This window comes from Gopherus flavomarginatus, chromosome 2 (assembly GCF_025201925.1).
Source record: "Gopherus flavomarginatus isolate rGopFla2 chromosome 2, rGopFla2.mat.asm, whole genome shotgun sequence".
NCBI lineage: Eukaryota > Metazoa > Chordata > Testudines > Testudinidae > Gopherus > Gopherus flavomarginatus.
This window is the reverse complement of record NC_066618.1, coordinates 155,714,228-155,736,938: the sequence shown is the minus strand read 5'-3', so window position 1 is coordinate 155,736,938 and position 22,711 is coordinate 155,714,228. Positions and strand designations below refer to the sequence as shown.

General features: G+C 44.3%; 1 protein-coding gene across 2 annotated transcripts in view; it reads left to right on the top strand.

Moving 5' to 3' along the window:
- The window catches only part of TGFA (transforming growth factor alpha), a 43,844-nt gene extending 22,283 nt beyond the window's left edge, over positions 1-21,561 (top strand). The window contains exons 3-6 of one of the 2 annotated variants that reach the window (XM_050940342.1): positions 12,040-12,157; positions 13,196-13,345; positions 16,727-16,836; positions 19,811-21,561. In XM_050940342.1, the coding sequence (XP_050796299.1) occupies positions 12,040-12,157; positions 13,196-13,345; positions 16,727-16,836; positions 19,811-19,818 (386 nt within the window). In that variant the 3' untranslated portion in view covers positions 19,819-21,561. The remainder of the gene's footprint in view (positions 1-12,039; positions 12,158-13,195; positions 13,346-16,726; positions 16,837-19,810) is intronic. The other variant, XM_050940343.1, reaches the window with a different exon arrangement.
- Positions 21,562-22,711: the final 1,150 nt, after the last annotated feature.

The window sequence follows — 22,711 nt, the reverse complement described above, 5'->3', positions numbered from 1 at the left end:
TACCTGATTATTTATCCAGCGTCACGTTGAAAGGCATTTGTGTCTCTTGGAAGTTAAATTTGTAAATATCGCTCCTGGCCGTGGAATAGAACCTCCTTTCTAGGCTGAAGGGACTGGGAGTCCGACTGAATGAAAAGTTTGTGTAAAAGGAAACACTGTGCTCTGAGCAGAGCGGAGAGCTTGCCCTCAAGTTTATGTAGCCTCACAGTGAAATCTCGCTATGGGACAGACGTTAGCAAACCAAAAATCTGAATCTTGCTAAGAAAACAGTTTTTAAATTTAGAAAGAGGCATGAACCAAGCTTCAGTTTGGATCTGAACTTCACAGCTCCAGCCCTTCTCTGATATGGGTTGATCCAAAACCCTTTGCACAGATTCCTTTCTGGCCTCGGGTCCCTGTGGTCATTCAATCTGACCTCCAGCAGAACCCAGGCCATAGAACATTCCCGTATTAATTCTTTGCGCCAGAGCAGAGCTTGTAGGAAAACATCTCATCTTGATTTAATGATTACTAGTGATGGAGACTCCACCACAACCCTTGGTACATTTCTTATCTTAAGATCACTTTATTAATGGCAATAAGCATGCCATGGTTTGTGGTGAGGCAGGAGGTTGTTCCTTTTACTCTTTTTTTTTTTTTTTTTTTTTTTTTTTTTTTTTTAAACATAGTGATGCTAATCTAAAAGAAGAGGGGCCTTGTGGGTAAGGCACTAGACTGGGACTTGAGAGGCCCAGATTCAGTTCTGGCTCTGCAACAAACTCCTTGTGTGACCCTGGGCAAGTCACTTCATCTCCCTGAGCCTCAGTTCCCACCAGCTGAACTGAATAGAGCTTGAGTTTACAGGAGTTGAGGGGCTGGTCAAAGGTAGTTTGAGGTCATTGCTATTTCATCAAGAACCTAAGAGATCCAAAGTACTGCTCACAGTTTCTGTGACAGAGTTTGTTGCATGATAACAAAAGCCTAAGAGACCCATTCTATTCTAAACCCTGCCATGTCTCCCTTTGCTCTTAATGACAGTATTACGCTCATTAAGAGCCTCTTCCATCTGAGGAACTCAAAATGATTTTCAGGCAAGAACAGGTTCATCCTCTCCACCCCCATGAGTTAAGTAGTACTAGCCTCTGTTGTACCTCAGTTTCCCCATCTGTGCAAGAGCAGTGAATTGCTCAAGGTCAGAGTCAGTGGCAGAGCCTTATGGTACCCATCTGCCAGAGAAACCAGGATGTGTGCAGTTTTAGGTGTCTGAAGATCCTAGAGGAGGAAAACTGGTGAACATTCAGCTCTGATTAGATCTTTAGACCGTGATTTCTCCATATATGTCCCTTTTGGCACTATGTGAACAATATCAGTCATGGGCAGCCCCTTTGCGGTGTTGAGCAGGTGAACTTACTTGTGGAAATCCCAGAAGAGAGGAAGCCATGGAAAGGTCTTGAAACTGCATGCAGTGAAGTGGCCTGTTGTAAGAGGGGTTGCATTAATCATGCAACCCACAGAAGATAGGCGGGCGGAAAGAGCGGGAGAGAGGAATCCATTCTCTGGCTGAGAAGTCGTTGTGGAAGGGGAAAGGGGGTTAGAGGCAGGGATCAGATAGCTTAGAAGTGGGGAATTTCCCTGGCTGTTCTCCTTGCAAGCAGACTGCTCATGCCAAGGATTCATGATTTCGTTTGAGCTGGCAAGGAGTAGAGCAGGGTTTTCATCTGGGGGGAGAGAAAAAAGCAATGTTAAGCCTATTTTTGGTACGTTGAGTTGGAGCCACTGGAGCCGGAGATGTGAGGGATTAGACGGTATATTTGGGAATTGCCTATGTGGAGGGGCACTGGTACAAACTGTTCATTGTGAACAGTATCCGCCTTCCTCTGAAGCATCGGGTACCAGCTGCTCTAAGACAGCTATTGGACTGATGGGCTATTTGTCCTGATTCCAGTGTGGCAATTCCTATACTGCTTTGAGAGTAACTTAAAACTACAGGAGCAAATGAGGTCACCAAAGTCATGATCCAAAATCAGTGGAAGGAGTCCCAGGCACTTCAATGGACTCTGGATCAGGTCCCAAGAAAGGGCATATACCAGCAAAAGAGGGGAGAGGACCCAGTAGGGTGACCAGATGTCCCAATTTTATAGGGAAAGTCCCAATATTTGGGGCTTTTTTTATATGGGCTCTTATTTACCCCCACACACACACACCCTGTCCCAATTTTTCACACTTGCTATCTGGTCACCCTAGGACCCAGCTAGAGAGGGGAATGTGAGGGTTCTTGGGGTACAGGAGGAGGGGGACGCACTTGAAAATAGAAAACTCAATAAGATCTCACCGCTGTAAGGATCTTCCCCAGACTCTGGAGATCAGCCATGCTGTGTGTCAGTTGACAGGGGGAGAATCAGGTGGGAGGAAAATGGATGTGTGAAAAGCAAAGTTGGTTGGGAGCTGGAATACATTCCAGTAACATTCCTTCTGCTGCTGCTCCTCCTTTTCATAAGAGGCGGTCTGGAAACACCGTCAGCTGTGGGTACCTGGAGTAGGCATGCTGATCTCATTTTGCCAAGGGTGCAGGCTCAGCAAGGCAAAACATCTTTCTTACTCTTTCCCCTGCTGGGGCATTCTTGAAACACTGAAGTAACAAGGGCAATGCAAACATTACTACATGGTTGCAACAAATTGTCGGATTGCGTAGTATCGTTTGTCAGCAGACAGGATGCTCTCCTGAGTGCTGAGAAAAGAGGCACAGAAAAAGGCTCTTTGGCTATCTCAGAGCACTTTGCAGTGTTTTCAAGTCGTAGAGTACTTTCTAGTGAACAGGCCTATTGTAGACTCCCCAGAAATTTGGGAATCAGCAGTTGAGCTTTGCTTCTGGTTCTTCTCAATGTTTGGGCCAATCCAAAGCCCTGGGATGTAGTGCTGCACCCTGAACTTTGGGGAGGCTTTAGATCTGGATGAAACTTTTGGCTCTGGCATGTCTCTGGTCATTGCACGGAGGCTAACGCCACGATTGCAGCTTGGTTATGGATTCCAACCTAGTTTCACTGTCTAGCACAAGCAGGGCCAGGAACCTTGCTGGGAAGTGCAGGAAGAGAAGAGATGATCTGAAACACTTTGGTGCCAATCACACTGGCAGCTCGACCCACTTTAGAACCCAGTTTGACCACGGCCTGGTTTACTCAAATTTCTATGCTACCTTAAGTATTCACTGAAGTAATGTCTACGCTGCAAAAAGACCTGCAGCAGTGCGTCTCCAAGCCCAGGTCAACTGTTTCGCAACTGTGTCTGCGCTAGCAGACTAAAAATAGCAGTGTTGATGTTCAAGTGTGGGCTGGAGCCTTGGCTCTGAGCTCCACCCTGCAGACTCTGACGGGTGAATTTCTGAATGCGGAGCCCTCGGAAGCAGCTGAACCCCTGTGTGCCAGAGGGCAATGAGAGAATCTTCACAAACACTGAATCGTGTATGTAGTCAGGAAGTCTACACAAGGTGTGGAGGACAACTGGTTCAAACTGGAGTCAGCTTTGCTAGAAATAGCATGAAGTCCTAGAAGCAATGGGCTTAGTGCTGGGAAGGATAAGAAGGGAGACTTGGTGGTGCAGTCGTTGAGCTGAAGAATTTATTTTGGGGCGGGGCGGGGGATAACTTTTGAAAAATGATAGGCCACTGGCTTCAGCAGCAATAAGATGTCATACATGGAGGCAAAGAGTGTTGACAGCTAAAAGTACGGCCTGTGATGAGCTATATAACAGGCTAGGAGGACATGAGGGAAAGAAGACCATCTATGGACTCACCAAGGCAAGCAAGAAAACAATGAGGCATTTGAAAGAGTTTGCTTGCATTATAAATGAACATGGTTCTATTGCAAATGAATGGTGACTCAATCAGCAAAATTGTTTTGAAAGAGGGATAAATGAGCAGAACCCAATGGAAGAATTAAGGATATGTAAGCCAAACTGGGTCATAATAGTATAAAAAAGAGGGGTTGCAGAGGCGTTTAAGGAAATGGAGAAAGCACTTGGGCCAGATGAAGCCTTCCTTTTCCTATGACTTCACCACATCCAATACTGCTTCAAGTATCTTAAAAGTTTGTTCAGTGTTCTTAAAGGGAAAATGCTGGCTGAATGGTGTAAAAGTTTGGTGGTGCCTATTTTTAAACATACAGGAGATATTCATGTGCTAATTATCATCCAATTAAGCTGTTGCATGTGATGAAAGTATGGGAGAAGATTATTGAAAAGCATCTGCATGGGATGGTTGAAATTTGGACATGTCAGTATGAATTCATGCCAGGAAGGAGCACAACCGATACCAGTTTTTGCTACCGGTCCTCATAGAGGAGCTCAGAGAAAAGACTGCAACTGGAGATGGTCTTTGTGGACCTGGAGAAGGCGTATGATCATGTACCAGGAGAGCTAGTTTGGTAGAGTTTTTGTGATGGAGAAGCATGCCAAAAAGATATGTCCGTCTGATCCAGGATACATATGACAGAATGATTACTGCAGTCAAAACCAAACTGGGGACAGTAGAGAATTCCCCATAAATATTGGCCTAGGTCAGGGCTCCACTGAGCCCCTTTTTGTCTCTGGTTGTCCTGGATGGGCTAAGTGAGAATATGGAAGGGAGCCAGCTTGGAACAAGATGTCCGCTGATGATTTAGTGATGCATGGAGGATTGAGACCCTACAAGTCAACTTTGGATAGTGGTAACATAGTTTTGAATGGGCTGGGCTTAATGTGCAGCTGGTCAGACCAAGGCTATGGTAACTAAGGGGAGGAGGACCCATCATGAAGTATATCACAGATAAAGCCCTTAGAGTGAAATAATTTAAATACTTAGGTTTAATGGCTGCTGACAATGGTGCCCTCCTGAGCAATGCCTGGCATCGTACTAAAGCTGTGTGGTGCATACAGTAGGAGCTAACCCCAGTTCTCGATGACACAGATTGTGAAACTAATTGTTCCATACATTAAGATGGGTTGAGAGACTTGCCCAGCCATAGGAGAAGAAATCAGGATGCTCTCCACCACGGAAATGAAGATGCTGAGATGGCCAGATGGTTGGACGTTGCATGATGAGGAATAGAACGAGGTTGTCGGGGGGCCTCATGCAGGGTGCTTCACCTGAAGACCAGTTGAGAGAGGCTAGGCTACACTGCTATGGATGTATTCAGTGGAAACTGGAGTGTTATCGGTGGAATGGCTCTTGGTTGGATTCTATCCACAATCACTTCAAGGGAGAGACCGAAGACTTGCTACACGGACCGGATATCAACAAACCTCAGATCAATCTGCACCACAGCCAGGCATATGAGCATTTCAGAAGAAGGCTGTAAAAGTCACCAACCCCACCCAGGGAAGTGGCAAGAAAGAATCTGGAGGGTGCCCTACAAGTTCATTTCCCTTCATTAGGTGACCTGACTGACTGGTGGCTTTACACCAGTCAGTGATGTGATCACACGGATGCATGTGGATCAGCCACTATAGCTCATTTCATGTTCGTATGTTCATACTGAATGTTTTGTAAGCAGTGGCAATATACTATTTGCAAAGGTTTAACGTAGTTCCTTGGCATTGTGCAGAAGAGGGCAATCTGAGTGAGTGATTACTTTCTGGCAACAGTTTGTTTTATGGCTACCAATCTGGAACTTGGTCAATAAAACCAATGCAGATGGTCGCTTCCGTCCTACAGTGAGAATTGCACTGGTGGATCCAGACAGTTGCCTGGGGTCCCAGTAAAGTAATGGAGCATTGCACAGAAGTATAGATCTCCCTGTATAGATGGCAGGATTAGGACATTCTCTTTTAAGAGTCCATTTTACAAGCTGCATCCTGAAATCCTTTACAGGAGAGCTAGGGGGAGGGGGAAGTGTGTTTCTTTCACTGCCTTTGTACATAAATAAAAAGGTTGGTACTAGACAAGCAAAGGGAAGCAGGAGAAAGACAGATGATGGGGTGGAGCTGGGATGATGTACATATTATACCAATTATATATTGTCTTGGGGAAGGTTTATTTAGTGATTTTTTTTTTTCTTTTCAAAAGTTTGAAAAATCTTGTCTTGCAGTTAACTGGAATGCTTTGTGCATAAAACGTTCCCCAGTGGTGGGGATTTAGAAAAGCATCACCACACGCTTGCATGTCTTTCTGCATCCACAGCTGTTTGAACTGGTTAAAATGAGAGCATTTCCTGACACTCTAGAAAGCAGTCTCCTTGCTAGCCTCATGTGTCTGGAATCAAACTCTGAAACTGTACTGGCAGTGCTGGCTTTAAGCACATCCGAGCAACACATTAGAGCGTTGTCAGTCTTGCTTTCCCAAGACCAGTACATGAGTCTTATCCCCATCAGTGCCCACAAAGGCATGTGGCAACTATCTTTGGAATACCATCTGAAAGATGGTAGACTACAAGAGCATTTCAGCAGGGTCTTGTTCCACCACTCGACACTACTAGTCTGCAACACAGTTCAAAGGAATCCTGAAGCAGATGGTCAGTGAATGCTCACGGGGAAACTGTTGTGGTGTAAAGCCGGTGAAGCTAATATAGAAGATTAAGTGGCTGGTCTGTGGATGGTCCCCAAGGGATTGTAATTGGGATGGGAAAAGCTCTCTGGTTCGGAGAAACAAAAGGGAAGTACCATCCCTTTGATGTGGGCTGGTACAACAATACCAGTTGGTGCCGCTTCTTGAGGCAAGGTCATAAACAGAAGCTGCCCTCAGTCATTCTTTCTTACAAAGAAGTTAAAGGCCCATTTGACAAAAGGTGTCCCGGCAGGGACTGCTCCTTTCTTGCTGCCATTACGCACAAAAGTAGATGTCCTGGAGTTTTATTTGGAGGAGGGAGGTTACATTTAATCTTCATGTGCGATGTGGCTCATCATTAAGGGAATTGATGGAGATGGCTTAAAACTGGACCCGCTAATTCTCCCACCCCTTTGAGGGGATCAGTGTAAAATGGCATCCAGGTCTGCACTGCCTGTCCCGAGTTTTGCTAAACCAGGATGCTACTATCAAGGGAGATGGGAGGGCCTTGTGGGTAATGCAGAGAGAACAGAGTGGAGGGGACAATCTATTCCCAGCTCTGCCTCAAACTTTCAGTGTGATCTACAGCAAGTGACTTAGGCCTAAATTTTCACAAGTGGCCACTAATTTTGGCTGCCGAACTTGACATTTTAGGCCTGATTTAGAGGAGCTGAGAACCCACAGTCCCCATTGATTCACTTGGCACCTAGAGGAAATAGGCACCTTACAGGTTAGAATTTTCTAAACTCTAGGATAGATCCACAGCTGGCATAACTCAAAGCCTTTGATGTTGGTGCTTCAATGGAGCTATGTTACATCAGCTGAGGATATGCCCCCCCGTTTGCCTCTTCCTCACCTGTTTTAAATGAGGATAATTTTTCTTCACTTTTTTTAATTGATCCGTGTTTCGTGAGATGTCTAGGTGGAGAACACCGTAGAGGAGGACAAGATTTGTTTTAAATGTTTCATTTCAGTGGTTTATCATCTGACCGAAAAGAAGCATGACATATTGATTAAACTAGATAAGGGTTTTTAATGGGACAGTCCTGTTTTTTGGGACTTTTTCTTATATAGGCAGCTATTACCTCCCCGCCATCTGTCCCATTTTCTCGCAGTTGCTATCTGGTCACCCTAAGTCTAGATGAACTTCAGAGAAGCATCCGAACTGCAGAGGATGCTTGTGCTGCTTTTAGGGTCGCATATCTTAAAAACCTAGTACCCTGTTGTAATAGACTGTTAGTCATTTGAGAAGAATCCAGGCCACAATGAAGATTTCAACAAAGCCAACCTTCTGCTGATTTGAGACTCTATTTAACCTCTCATCCTTTTGAGGGGAAGAGAAGTGCTATGGTGATTTAGTTGGGGTTGGTCCTGCTTTGAGTAGGGGATTGGACTAGACGACTTCCTGAGGTCTCTTCCAACCCTCATCTTCTATGATTCTAATACAAATAACACAATAATAAAAGTGTGTGATGAGCAGAGTTGGGAAGGAACTGGTTATTTTGTTCTGCAGGAAAATCCTTGATTTCAAAATCTTATTTTATTCTGAACTGGATTTAAAAGAACAATTTTTGAAATAGTCCCATGAACTGAAATTTTTAAAAAATGTGTTCAGGTCACTTGAAACATTTTGCTTAGATAAGTCAAACATTTTCATTCTGTTTTCATTTTATACTATAGTTTAAAAAAAAAATTAACATGGAAAATCGAAACATTCTGTTTCAACCTTAAAAGCTTCCTCCCCCCAATTTTTCTTTCAGACACTTTATTTAATAATAAAATAAAAAGACTTCCACAAAAAAGTTCTGCTTCCAACAAGTCCACACTTACACACACACACACACACACACACACGCACACATGTTCCTCTGGAAAATTTCTGACCACCTCTATCAATGTTCATGTTCCTTTTCTGAAGTTTCAGTTCCATATTCAGATGTTCATGGCGGAGTCCAGGTATGTGTGTGTCTCTGAACCCTTATTAGAAACAGCCAGGCTTCCGTACTGCCTGGGCCATGAGAAGGAGGCGCAGTTTATCACATCCATTGTTCTTTTAGCTAAAAGAGGCCAGGCCAGACTCCATTCAGAAGCCCATTTGTGCTGCTTGCTGCTCAGTGAATTGCTTGTTGGGGAAAGCTGACTGATCGGCTCTAAAGTCCTCCATTTATCCAAAGAACTGTTCCAGCATGGTCCAGATCATTCATAGAATCATAGGACTGGAAGGGATCTCAAGAGGTCATCTAGTCAGGTCCCCTGTGCTCATGGCAGGACTAAGCATTGTAATCTTCACTCTTGCCATTCCATGCCAATTATTATTGTATGTATATTATGGCAGTGCCTTGAAGCCTTAATCCTAGACGATTCCACTGTGCTAGGCACAGTACAAACAGAACAAAAAGACAGTCCCTGCTCCGAGAAAACTTACAATCTCAGTAATGTTCCTTCCCTCTGACTGTGTGGGGCTGCTTCTGAGAAGTCCAGTATAGTAGCCCATTCATTCCTTTGCCTGCCAATTAGGGGGTTGCATATTTTTTGTAAAGAAAATGCTATTTTATCAGTTACCTTACATGAACTTTGCATACCCCTATTAACCAATCTCTGTTCTAATCTGTATTTAGTACCTTTAAAAGACCTGTTTGTGTTTGATCAACCTCTTATCTGTACGTATTTAGATTCTGAAAATTGTCCGACAGCTGATTACCATCTACTTGAGCCTGATATGAGGCTGGCTGGCCTCTTTGTTCGCTTCCCATCTAAAGGGTTTTTCTCCATGCCAGTAAAGTTGGGGGAAATCTGTCCCTTTCGAGAAAATCGGCTATCACCATACTGGCTGCTAGTAACAATGGAGTTATCAGTGGCGCCTTCCTCAGTTTTGAGGGTTTATTTTGTGATGGGGATGCTCCTTCCCTAAAAGGGGAGTTGAAGCCGTCACTCCTGCTCCTTGGCTGACTCCTCCCCAGGGCTCAGTGAAGGAGTTAAGAGGTGGAATTCTGAGGGTGGTTATACAGGAAGTCAGACAAGATGATCATATTGTCCCCTTCTGGCTTTAAAATCTATGGAGAACCTGTAACCCGTGTCATGAGACAATCTAGGCTGGAAATCTGATCAGTGTCTCCCACATAGCAATACTGGCCAACTGCTGCTCAAGTACCAAACCAGGCTGCCTGCTGCCACCTCATGTGAATACATGATTTGAACAAAGCCTCCCCACTCTCACCCGCAATATCACTGATTAACACTCAAACTGGTTTAAAAATCTCCCTGGGACCCGGAGTTTTTGAGGGATGTGGAGTTAATTACCATGCCCGACAAATGTGTGGAAACAGGAACCCGAGGGGGAGCGTTTGAAACAACAGCGATCAGATGTGCTTTCTACGAGGGCTAATGCAAAAGCAGGATATTGGTTTTCCGTATCAGCTCTGAACGATAATTTAAAACAGCACAGGACAAAATGGAAAACAGTGTAGCAATTGGGGGGGGATGGGGGGCGCAGGGAAGTTTTTATATTCTTCAATGGATTTTTGTCCCACTTCTCTTCCTCTGCTCTACTTTGGCCTTACTACTGAGACTTGACTTCACAATGTTTCATTATATAGAATTGCCAGCACTGTGTTGGCTGTGCTCATCACGCTTGGTGGAAGAGGTCCCTTTTAAAGCAGATCCCCTTTCTTGTGAGTGTTTTCTGTCGAGCTAGAACACCTCTGTGACATGCTCTTGCGGCGCCGGTGCTTTCATAACAAGAAGACAAAGGGAAGAGTGCAGTGAATCTTTGGCAAGCGCTCTAAGCCCATGAGTCCTTGATTATTCATCAGCTTCATCCAGGCTAAGAATTTTAAGCTTTAAGCTGTTCAGTAAATTCTTCTAGTGCCACAAAGGCTTATTTTGTGAATATATCAGAAATGATCCACTATGGGCTCCTTAAACATATCTGCTGCTTGCCTCTGATTTCATAGGGTTGGAAGAACAAATCCAGACTCTGTTCAGTGGATAATCTCCTTTCCCTTTGGGCTCTCCCAACTTTTCTCAGCCTGCAGTCTCAATCGCTTTCATTACAGCTTCTGGGCCAAATTCACACTTGGTGTCAACAGATGCAGTTTCTTTGTCCCATCTACACCAGTCTGAATGGCAGGATTGCAAATATCTATTCAAAAATCTCAATCCTGCAGTGGTATTAGTGAGGCTTCTCTGGAAGGGGAAATGGAATTTGCTCTTCTCCTACAGAACTCTTCCCTTCCTCCATGTTTCTAGGAATCTATGGAGGAGGATGTCTTGTTGGCTTAAGGGACTGGTAAATAGAAACAAAGGGCTCTGTTCTCCAAGTCACCCACTCAGATCAGCCTAGCAGTGCCCAAATGTTACTCGCGTGATATGGTGGCCTGTGTGAAATGAGATGGGGGAACTTAGTCTGGTTCTCCATGGGCAAGCATCCATCAGGGAGAACGACTACCAAACTGTTGCTAAAATGCACCCTCTGTTGGCAGCCTCAACAGAGAAGGCAAGAACTGTCTGGTCATGGATCCTGAACTCTCCTCTCATCCCAGAGGTGGTTCCTCCAAGACAGACTTGAAGCACCTTGGCAGGGCGGAATGGGGGAACCTTACTCTGCTCCATCCTGCATCTCTCTTGTGGCTCCATGAAGGATTTCAAACTCTGGTGCTGCCAGTCATGCATCCTGGTTTCTGTGGCCCCTTCCTCCTGCCCACCCTTCCCCTCAGCCGCACTACACTAATCTTAGAGCTCAAATCACAACGGATGAGTCTGTTTGTACAGTACTATGCACAATCCTGATCTGTTACTAGGAGCCCTAGATGCTACATGATAGAAATAAAACATCCTAGTAATAAGGGTCCTGCCTATATGGAAAAATTGATTAGAGAGACGCTGGGATTATTTTAAGTCACCTAAAGGATTTGGGTGTCCAGTTTCCATTAATATTAACAGGAATCTGGTATCTAAATCTCCTGGGCAGCTTTGAATATGTCTAGCAAAACCAAGAGGGTTCTACAAAAATGGCTCTTCAGTGCTTAATAGGTTTTCTGAACTATAGTGGTGTTCTTTTCTATCTGGTGGAATTCTGTGGCAGGGATACAATTATCTATTTAAATTTTAGAGGGTGTTTTTTTAGGGGGGGAAAAACCCTCTTAAAGAGGTTAATGCTTTTCTAGTAAACTCTTTAGGGCTTTACTGTGGAGGTTATGAACATTTGTGTGCTGTGCCCAGGAAACTCTGCATCATGCAAAATCTAAACCATGGCTGAGCGCAACCCTGTAGGCAGAGAATTGTCTCAGACTTGGCTAATGCATGTGTCCCATCAAGAGATCCTAGTCGTCAGTGGGCAGGATTGAGCCTGGGGCCTCTGGAGCTTAGTGCATGAGCTTCTACTGCATGAGCTAAAAGCCAACTGGTTCTTAGCTAAGGCTGTAGAGCAAACTTATTAAACTCTAAGTGGTCTCGGTGCCACTAGATGGGACAGGACACCACACCCCAAAGATGTGTGGGTTACACATGGAGTTAAAAATGTATCTTTGTTTGTTCATCCCATCTAGGTCCCCCAGTGGCTGCTGCAGTCCGATCCCACTTTAACGACTGTCCTGACTCCCACAGTCAATTCTGCTTCCACGGGACTTGCAGGTTTCTGGTGCAAGAGGAGAAGCCAGCATGTGTGTAAGTCCTTTCCTGTGGCAAAGTGTTTTGCTTGTGTGAGCACAAGTGAAACGGAAGAGAAGTGATTCACTGTTCATCAGGACAGCAGGCCTATGTAATTGTACAGTGCACTCCATTGTATTTCCCTTAGGATGAGAACTGGCACACATAACTTATTGCATTATCTTTGGAGTCGCACGTTAGCTCTAAGGAAACAACACTGGCTGGAGTTTTCAGAGAGAATGGAGTACCCACCTTCCCTTGTCCTTCATGGCACAAAGAGGGGGAAAAAGTCAAACCCGGGTGCCTAAAGTTAGGCTCCTAAATGCATATTTAGTTACCTAAGGGTCTGTCTACACTGCAGTTAGACACCCATGGCCGGCCCACACCAGCTGACTGACTCACAGGGCTCGGACTGTGGGGCTATTTAATTGTAGTGTAGACGTTCTTGAGCTCTGAGACCCTCCCACCTCACAGGATCCTAGAGCCTGAGCCCAGTTGTCTACACTGCAATTAAATAGCCCCTGCAGCCCAAGCCCTGCCAGCCTGAGTCAGCTGACAAGGGTCAGCCACAAGTTTTTTTTAAACTGCAGCGTAGACATAAATTACTAGCCTGATTTTTTTCAGTGGTGCCTCCAGCAGGTCCCAAGACTTGAATGGGTATTTGCAGGGGCTCAGCATTCTAAAAGTCCAGCCTAAATAGATGGTTTTTGCAGGCCTGAAAACTTTTCCTGGGGGGTTGCAAGAAGCTGCTGGCTTAGTACATGCACAGGGCTTTACCTTGCAGGTTTTTTTATCAGGTACAACTTATTTTGACTTCAGTGGGAGCTTTACCGGCGTAAGGGCTGCAGGATCAACCCCTTAATTGGCATTTGAAGTATTGCTAGCCTGTCACTGTCCCACTCTTTCCTCTCTGGCTAGGGGACTGAGGTGCCTAACTCCCATTGGATCTGACTGCCAAATGCCTTTTGAGAATCCCAATGACTGGATCATTATTTCTTGGGTACGCATGGGCTTTTGTGCTTTCTTCTTTAATTCTCATCTCTTGTCTCCTCACAGCTGCCATTCTGGGTTCGTCGGGACGCGATGCGAACACGCAGACCTCCTTGCAGTGGTAGCTGCCAATCAGAAGAAACAAACCATCACTGCCTTGGTGGTGGTTTCAGTGGTAGCGTCCGTCGTCCTGATTGTGGCTTGTGTACTAATACAGTAAGTCTGCGTTACGTGCTGTTGTGGCCGAGCATACTACTTTTACTGGGTCTCGGTGAGATTCTGTTGATACATCTTAGCTGTGCATAAGCATCCACACAGACTCGAAGTCCCCTTCTGCCATGTATTACAGACCCATAGAAACAGGGGGCTGGAAGAAACCTCGGTAGGTCGTCTAGTCCAGTCCCCTGCACCGAGACAGGACTAAGTATTCTCTAGACCATACATGCTTGTCCACCTGCTCTTGAAAACCTCCAGTGACAGAGATTCCACAACACCCCTAGGTCACCTTTTCCTGTGCTCATCCACCCTGATAGTTAGTTAGGAAAAATTTTCCTAATGTCTGACCTAGATCTCCCTTGTTGCAATTTAGGCCCGTGGCTTCTTGTCCTGTCCTCAGTGATTAAGGAGAAAAATTTGTCACTTCTTCTTTAGAACAACCTTTTACATTCCTGAAGACTGTTATCAGGTTCCCCCTCAGGCTTCTCTTCTCCAGACTAAACACACCCATTTTTTTTTTTTCAATCCTTCCTCATAGGTCATGTTTTCTAGACCTTTCATCAATTTTGTTGCTCTCCTCTGGACTTTCTTCAGTTTGTCCACACCTTCTCAAAGTGTGGTGTGCAGAACTGGACACACTACTCCAGTTGAGGCCTAATCAGAGCAGAGTAGAGCAGAAGAATTACCACTTGTTTTGCCTACAGCACTCCTGCTAATACATCCCAGGTCCACATAACACCACTAGAAGCCTACATTTAATTCTTTCAAGTGGCTTCTTTAGTTGTTTCAGAGCCACAATTGGGAACCAGGAAGGGATGGATCCAGGCCATTTCATACACGGAATAATGTGAACCTCATAATGGTTGTTTACTGGTAGGATGTCTTGAGTGCAGTGCTGGGGAAAAAATTCTGTCTGAAAACCTGCTGACGTTTAAGGCTCTCTTTAAATGGAGGAACTGAAAAGCTAATTTAAAAACTAGGTGTTAGGTTCTTAACTCCATACCAAAATATGGGCCAAATTCACAGGTATAAAAGGGGGGGCCTGTTATATCAATAAATGGACATAAGGGCATCCAAACTGTGTAACTTTTATACTGCAGGACTGGAAAAAGCTGTCCGTTACATGAACTAGACTCCCTCAGATTCTTCTCTGAACTGGCCCTATGCATGTAGACAGTGGAAAATTGCTTTCATGGCAGCTGCTGACTCTATACCTGACCCTGCATGGTGCTGAGCCCCTGAATAGGATTGGACCTCTGTTTTTTTTGGTTTTGTTTTTTTCCCCAGCCAAAGTTGATGCCACAACTAACACGTGAAATAGTGCATGAGACGAAGCTCGTTATTCCATTTAATGTGCTAGTGAATGGAACTGTTGCAGGGGAAATGCAGACTGCTGCATGGCATGCTTAGAGGGTAGAAAGCTTTCTGGGTTCCTGTTGTGATACAAGAAACATTACTTGTGTGAATGCCCATGTGACGAAGTGGGACTGTTCTTAATGTTCTCTCTGAATACTGTGTAGGTGCCTCAGTTTCCCCTATGCAGTTCTTAAGTATCTAGGTGGTGGGATAAGGGGGTGTGATCGTTTCAGTGCCTGAGAGGGCCAGTGTGATGGTGTCTGCACAGAGAATGGCTGATGCCCTGTCTCCTAGCAACTGATGGCCTGGACTCCTCCTCTGCAAAGGTGCCAACTGAAGGTGACCTGGCCTGGGAAAGAGACAAAGGCAGAGGAGGGGATAGAGAGTTTCAGTCTGGAGCTGGCTGGGGAAGGGGAGGGAATCCCAGGCAAGTGTCTGGGATCCCTGGCCCCCAATATGGACCTGACTGGGGGGGTCCTGTTGTCTGTACCTGCAAGCTCTGTCTTGGCCTGTGATCCTGTCATCTAAATAAACCTTCTGCTTTACTGGCTGGCTGAGAGTCATGGTGAATCGCAGGAAGTTGGGGGTGCAGGGCCTTGTGTCCCCCCCACACTTCTTGACAGCCCATTTCTGTGGATAACTGGAGTTGCACAGAACAGCTCATCCCTTTTGATGTAAAGTACGTCAATGTTAGTTCTAAGGGCAGGTGGGCAATATACTTGTGCTGCAACATGTGTACTGTTAAGATAACAATACTGTCTTCACTGTGTAATTTAAAGGAATAGGTAAGTGTTGCTGCGGTTGATTTCCCAACCCAAGTGGCTTGTGTTACGAGACATATTGCTTCATAGTCTCTCTGCATGTCCTAACTCTTCTTTCAGTTAGCTCTTAACTCTTCATTCACGATGAGATCAAATGAAGAAACCAGTCGGTACAGCTGCAATAAATCAGTGTTTGTCTTGCCATAATTGTCACTTTTCTCACGGCTGATATATACTTATAAATGTAAATAAATCTTTCAACAGCACATCAATTGGTGCTATTGGCTGCTGTGTACAATTTGTTCCAAATTTGAGGGCTTTTATCCCTTCCAGTTGTCTGAGGTCTAAGCCAGAGTTTCTGAGCACTTGTGGTTTATTTATCTGCACCTAGAGGCCCCAAATGAGATCAGGATCACACTGTGGTAGGAACTGTACAGCTGTGTAGTGCTAGTCAATATCTTACAATCTAGATAGATAAAGAGTGAGAGAGAAGTATTCTCATCACCCCCATTTCACAAATGGGGAAACTAAGGCCCTGGTTCAGGAGAGCATTTAAGCATATCCTGAAAATCAAGCACATGCTTATGTGCCTTCCTGGATGGGGCCAAAGACCGAGAGTAGGTGGCTTATCTAAGATCACACAATGAGTCTCTGGCAGAGGTAGGAATTGAATCCTGATCTTCTGAGTCACAGACCGGTGCCTTCATTGTCAGGCTGTCCTTCCTCTCTAGGTCTTTTCCTGTCTAGACTAGATCCTGAAAGATCTCATGGCACTTTCCCTAAGAGTAGGGTTTTGAGTCTCCAGTATCTGGTTCAAATTCTAGATCTCAGGTAACTAACCAGATCTAAATTCATTCCTGTGCATCAATGGAGCTACACCAGGGGTGAGTTTGTCCCATTTTTGCCTATATAAATTCCCCTGTTGCTTTGCAATTATTAGGCAATTCCTTTGTCCTTGCATCAAGACTCTCGTGTAGCGTTTGTTGGTGCTGCAGTAGCACCTGTCATTTACCACCCTCAGTGGGGAAATTGCATTTCGGTGCTAAGCGGAGTGAATGCTGTGTGTGATGGACCGTGTTCTATTGTCAGTCTGCATTGGCATCTTCACTCAAGTCAGTGGAGCTTTTTGGGGTAGCTGAGAGCAGAACTAAGCCCAATATGTTTTGAGATGGTTATTGCTGAACAATAGAGACCTCTTCATTGTTGTGCACGAGCTCTTTGCCTTGTCTCTGTCCTAACACCCTTGCCCTTAATTGCATTTCAGCTGCTGTCAGGTAAGAAAGCATTGTGAATGGTGCCGAGCCTTCATCTGTAGACACGAGAAGCCCAGCGGGCTCCTGAAGGGGGGAACTTCCTGTTGCCATTCAGAGACAGGTAGGAGGAAAAATTGTCATACCAACGGCTTCTTTCCAATAGCTTAATTGGTTGGCCGTGGAGATGGAGATCCTGTTACGGAGCTGAGTTCCATTTAACGGGCGTCAGTAGCAGGCGAAGTCCATGTGATCCCTCTTCTATTATTATTTAACTTGTATCTCTCCATACCCATGGATGATGCATGAAGCCTGGCAGTAGCCATTATCAGATTCTTCAAAGGAAGGTGCCGCCATCTTGATCAATACCCCGGGGACCTCTACAGCTAAAAGCATGAGCTGCTACAGCTTTTGAGCTGAAGAGTCAAGGCTACCTAGCACTGCAGCAGACTCTTATCATAGGTGGATCAGGCATGGAGGCGGGCTGGTGTTGGGATTCCCACTGAGACCTTTTGTTTCCATTCAGCTGCCCAAGAACTCTGTTTGACTCCAGATATTCGAGTATCTTTACTTGGCCTACAGCAAAGCTGTGCTGAGTTGATCAGATTCAAGCATAAGGGGTGGGCATAGAGCGTACCACACACCCAAAGTTACACACACAACCTCTTCCTTTTTTATATACATATACACATTCTGTTGCATTTACTGTTTTGGGGATTGGCTTGGTTACTGCAGAGGTACCAATCCCTGTACAGCATGTTCTAGACACGCACTGGTCATGTATGACTTCCTCTTTACATTCCAGGCTTATTTTGCCCATTGTAAATAGTTCCCTGGGTGTTCCCCCTCATTTTAGCTAGTACAGACATTGCCTTTTATTGACCCATTAACCTAGCTTAGTTTTAGCATGGACATTCTGTTCCCAACCTCCTGCTCCATTTACCTCCCTAATCTTGTCTCGCAAGAAATGAGGCCTCGCCCACGTCTAATGACTCAAGCCGGGCCTACAACCTGTAACACACTTACCAGGGGGTTCTATCTGCAGTAGGCAGTTATGGGAGCAGGATCAATGGGGTCCTTTTGAAGGTCACATAAGGTAATGTGAGCATCGGTACACTTCATCCTTCAGCATCCTCTATTAGAATGGTCCTGGTTACCCTTTGGAATGCATCTGAGATCAACCTTTCATGCATTTAACTTTTTTTTTATTGCACTCCTACCTTTTGGCGGGGGGGGGGGGGAATAGGGGAAACTGACTTACCAGGTAAGTTAAAACTGCTGAGCAACTTTGCTTCTTAAGTGAATTTAGCTGACATCTCCAAGATGCCCGGTGACGATACCTAGCTCTTATATAGCAGTTTTCATCCATAGCTCTCCAAGCTCTTTTGCAAAGGATGTCAATATCTTTATCAGTTTTACACATAGGGAAACTGAGTCACTGAGCGAGGGAAGCAACTTCCCAAGGTCACCTATCAAACTAGTGACAGAGCTGGGAGTTGAACCCAGATTACCTGAGTCCTGGTTCAGTGCCTAATGACATTATTTCACAGTATCTTAATGTTGCCATAAAGATGAAGATGTTTAATCCCCAAAGGATCAAAAGGAGGTGATTGTAAAATGACGTTGGTGTAACACTGAATCAGGCCCCACTGGGTCTGGTCATGTGAATAAGCGTTACTGGCTTAGACCCCATGCTGAGAGAAATGCAAATAGTAAAGCACATAAAGAGTGAGAAGTAATATAATCTAATAAATTTAGTAAATCTTATTTAAGTGAGGGAAGATTTCAAATGTGCAATGGTAGCTAAACAATCTTTGAAAATATCCCCCTAAATATGCAATTTCCCAAGTCTCCCTTTTTACAGACCACCTGAATTTATAGTAAAGCATCTTTTGAATGCTGAGTGATTTTTTTTTTTTTTTCCTTTTTACACTCTTTTAAAAATCGATTTACAAACTGTTTGGCATGCCTATCTAGGGTTACTGCATCTGCATGTAGACAAGTCCCATTTGTGGCACTGAATGGGCATTGATTGCAAAAGATTTCCAATGACACTGGAATAAATCACACAACCTTTAACATCTCTGAAAATACGTCTTCTGTGCTTTTGGCAGTTCGATACAATGTATTCTTTGTCAATGTAGGAGGCTTTTTTGCACAACACATTGCAATAAATTCAAGGTGACATATGACATACCGTCTAGGCAGGGGCCGCGGTTATTCTGAATCTTTTCCTGTTTTTCTTTGTCTCTGCTCTAATTATTTATCTTAGTCAGCTTGAATTATTCATTGCACTCACGAAGGAGACTGAGAATTATGTAGAAAGCGTGTACTCCTCTTATTGTTAGAGTCTTGCTTTTAGATTATTTGATCTATTTATAATGGCAGCTAAGGTGCCTTTATTTCTCCTGGATTTATATAGTGGTCTCCTGAGCTGTTTGTGGCTTTATCAGGTGCTACAGATTGTAGTGGAGATGTTGTTCTTTTCATCCGGTGAAGGAGAGACTTCCTTCAAGAAACAGTGAGCCCTTATCCATAGATCAGGCAGTGAAATAGCAATGTCATTTGAACGTGAACTTTTATGAATGAGCAAGAGTCAAGTTTGACTGGCTGGCTGATTTTGATTGCTCAAATTAAGCAGCCTGATCTTCAGAAAGTGCTAAGCACCCACTCTCTGAAAATCAGACTGTTAAATGCCATAAGTTAGGCACCCAAAATCAAAAGTTATTTAGCCCCTCTGGGTTATTGCTGTAATGGAATTTCTCATGTGTTTAACCATGGAGGACAGGTCCAACAATGGTTATTGGCCAAGTTGGTCAGGGATGCAACCTAATGCTCAGAGTGTCCCTCAACCTCTGACTGCCAGAAACTGGACAGGGGCTGGATCACTCAAAATTGCCCTGTTTTGTTAATTTCCTCTGAAGCACCTGGCACTAGTCACTGTCAGAAGAAAGGATACTGGGCTAGATGGACCATTGGTCTGATCCAGTATGGCCGTTCTTATGACTCACTTGCCTTCTGATGCTGGACTAGAGCCAAATTATGCCCTCGTTTGCTCCCACAGAAGTAGGTTAACCCTTGTATGTTTTATTCTGCAGTGGTCTGAAGGAGAATTGGATCTGACCAATATATTAATTGCCATGGCCAGATGGGGACTACTGGAGTATAATAAAGGAGGCCTACCTCGTTCCAGAGAAGAACATTTTTCCACGGAAGAAAATGCTCTGGAGGGGACTAATATCAAGCATACGCTACATTACCTTGACTCTTCATATGCATCCTGTATTATATGCTGAGCTTTCAGAACCTTGCCAAATCGAGGGCACCATCTCCACGGGGCTATCCAATGTGAAGCCATGAACTAATGAGTAGACCACATCTCCACAAGCATGGAATCTTAAAGACTGTTTTACGGGACTTCAGACTCGGACACGAGAACTGCACGTGGGTCAGCTTCATGTTTATGTAGATGTGACAATTTGTGTGTTTAGGGAGTAGGTTTGACACCAGTGATTGGAAAAAAGTGTACAGTTCAGGTTGGAGATAGCTTATGAGAACATTCTGTCAGTATCTGTCCTGCTTTGAGACTTTACGGAATGTACCTGAAGGCTGAGTCTTTGGTTCATGCATTTGTTACATATTTGACTCGTTGGGAGGAGCGGTTGCAGTTCTCTCTTTTCAGAAGAGAGAACCCAGTCCTTTCGAAGGAACATTCTATCTGCCTGTGCTGCTGCTGCCATTGGGACATTCACCCTGCCAGATGAAATCTGGGGGGGAATACAGGACGAGGTGGACTGGCCAGGGTTATCCTGTCCCTTTCTAATGATATTCAATTTCTCTTCATCAGGAGACAAGTTGCAAGAGAAAAAGAGCAACGCTCGAGCCAGTGTGTGTGGGGATGTGTTCAAACCCCGCAATCCTTTGCATTTTAAATGTGATGGCAGAAAATATTCCAAGTTATTGAGGCAGAAAAATGTGTTTGGGGGTTAAATATCTTTGGTGTTCTTGGAAAGCTGAAAAAATGGGACATGGAGATAACATAACAAAATGGCGGCCATTGGGGTGGTGGAAATCTAGGCATTTAGAGCCTGATCTGAAGCTTATTAAAGTCTTTCCAATGTCTGTAATGGGTTTGGATGAGGCCCTTAGACATGTGGCTTTTTTGCATTTCTTTATGCTCACTAGGGACTGTTCAGAAGACTTTAGGAGTTGCTATGTTGTGACAGAAGGAAACCTAGGGCCTAATCCTGCAAACCCTTCCACACAGGAATAGATGTAAGTGAATAAGATAGTGAGGTCTGATTTTGATCTTGCTTACACTGATGTAACTCCATTGGTTACTCCTAGTTTACTCTAGAGTGAGATCAGAATCAGGCCCTCTTAAGTAAATGGGACTATTCCCTGAAGTATGGATTATAACTTGTAGGTAAATGTTTATGCACCCCTAGACTGTCTTTGAGTCTGAGAAGATAAACACACACTGTACATGATGCAATTGGATAACAAACGTGACAATCCTACCTGTGAAATATTCTTCTGAATGTTTATCTGAAGTTTCCTTTCAGATCTGCCTGACAAAATACAGTCCTAGAACCAAATTCACTTCAGTGTGCATAAGTGAGGCCTATCCCTCCACTGATGTAGGTGAAATTTCCCAACAGGTGTAAGCAGGAGAATTTGGCCCTAGGTTTGTCCTGATAATTGAAGAGCATAATTTCACCCTTTTGTTTAGAAGCAAAATGTTACGGGAGGAATGCTTGCAACTTTAATCCAGATCCATAGTAGGAACAACATTTTGTTTATCTGTAGAAGATAAATGGGAAACAACTGTCTTACTGATTCACTTTCAAACTCTGTCTCCTCTTTTAGGTAAATCTTATGAACTTCTGATTTCCTATAATATAGCAAGCTAATGACTGGCACCAGAGGAAATTTCAAAATAGATACATGAGTGATGATTTTCCATAATCTTAACAGAGAGATCAGCATCTTTAAATCCTTTGCCAGACCTTGCACCTTGACTCGGAGTCTGACGCAGTCTTATAATGAACCTGATTCTATACCTGTTGAGTCCACTCCCCTTGATTTCCTATGGAGATAGATTGACCCCCCCTCAACCAAGATGGCTTTCGTCAATCTCTGCCCAGGATTTTTTTCCCTCACTCAGTTTAATTCTTTGATTTATTTTTAAAGCCGATTTGAAAAATTTAATTTTTTAGAACAGCAGCATCTATGTCTGAGAGGTGGATATGGATTATTCCCTTTGACAGTGAAGCTGCAGGCACTGCATCTTGAGGGTGTGGCAGCGTGGGGTGTAGTCTGGTCAATTTCTGAGCTGTACATGTGACTCCATCAGTGATTCTAGGAGTCTGTCAAAGAGGGAAAAAACAACGCATCTAATGTCCTGATTCTGTAAAGCAGCCTGATCAGCAAAGCACTTAAGCATCTGCTTAAACTTTTTAAGCAGGTGCTTAAGCACTTTCCTGAATCAGGGAGTAACTTCCGAGTTACCCCCAGTTCTCTAATCTTCTAAAACATTAAAGCGCCCTCTCTTCTGTTGGCTCAAAACGACTAGGGAAGAAATATCTGAACTGAAGTGCAATATAACTGTCCTGCAGCTGCTCCATCTGAGATCCCTTAAATCTCTTTTGTAGGGAGGGACCCTATTGGTCTGTTCTTGGTTTCTGAGCACTTCAGGAAATTTGGCTCCAAGTTTCCTGCTGGCATAAGTGGCCATAAATTCTACTGATATCAGTGGCACACTGACTATTTCTGTTTGGCAAATTCAGCCCTTAATATTGAAGCGTTGTTGCCGATGGCCATAATTACAAAGGTTGTATAAATAGCTTAGCCCTGCCTCTTAGAACACAGGCTTTAATGTCTAACATAGGGCTCCCAAGAAAAGTTCAACCTCATTTTTTGTGTCCCTTTTCACCTTTAAAACATGCAGAATGCTCCAGCCATGAGGAGTGGGGATGGTGTTTTTAGCGCACTGATGC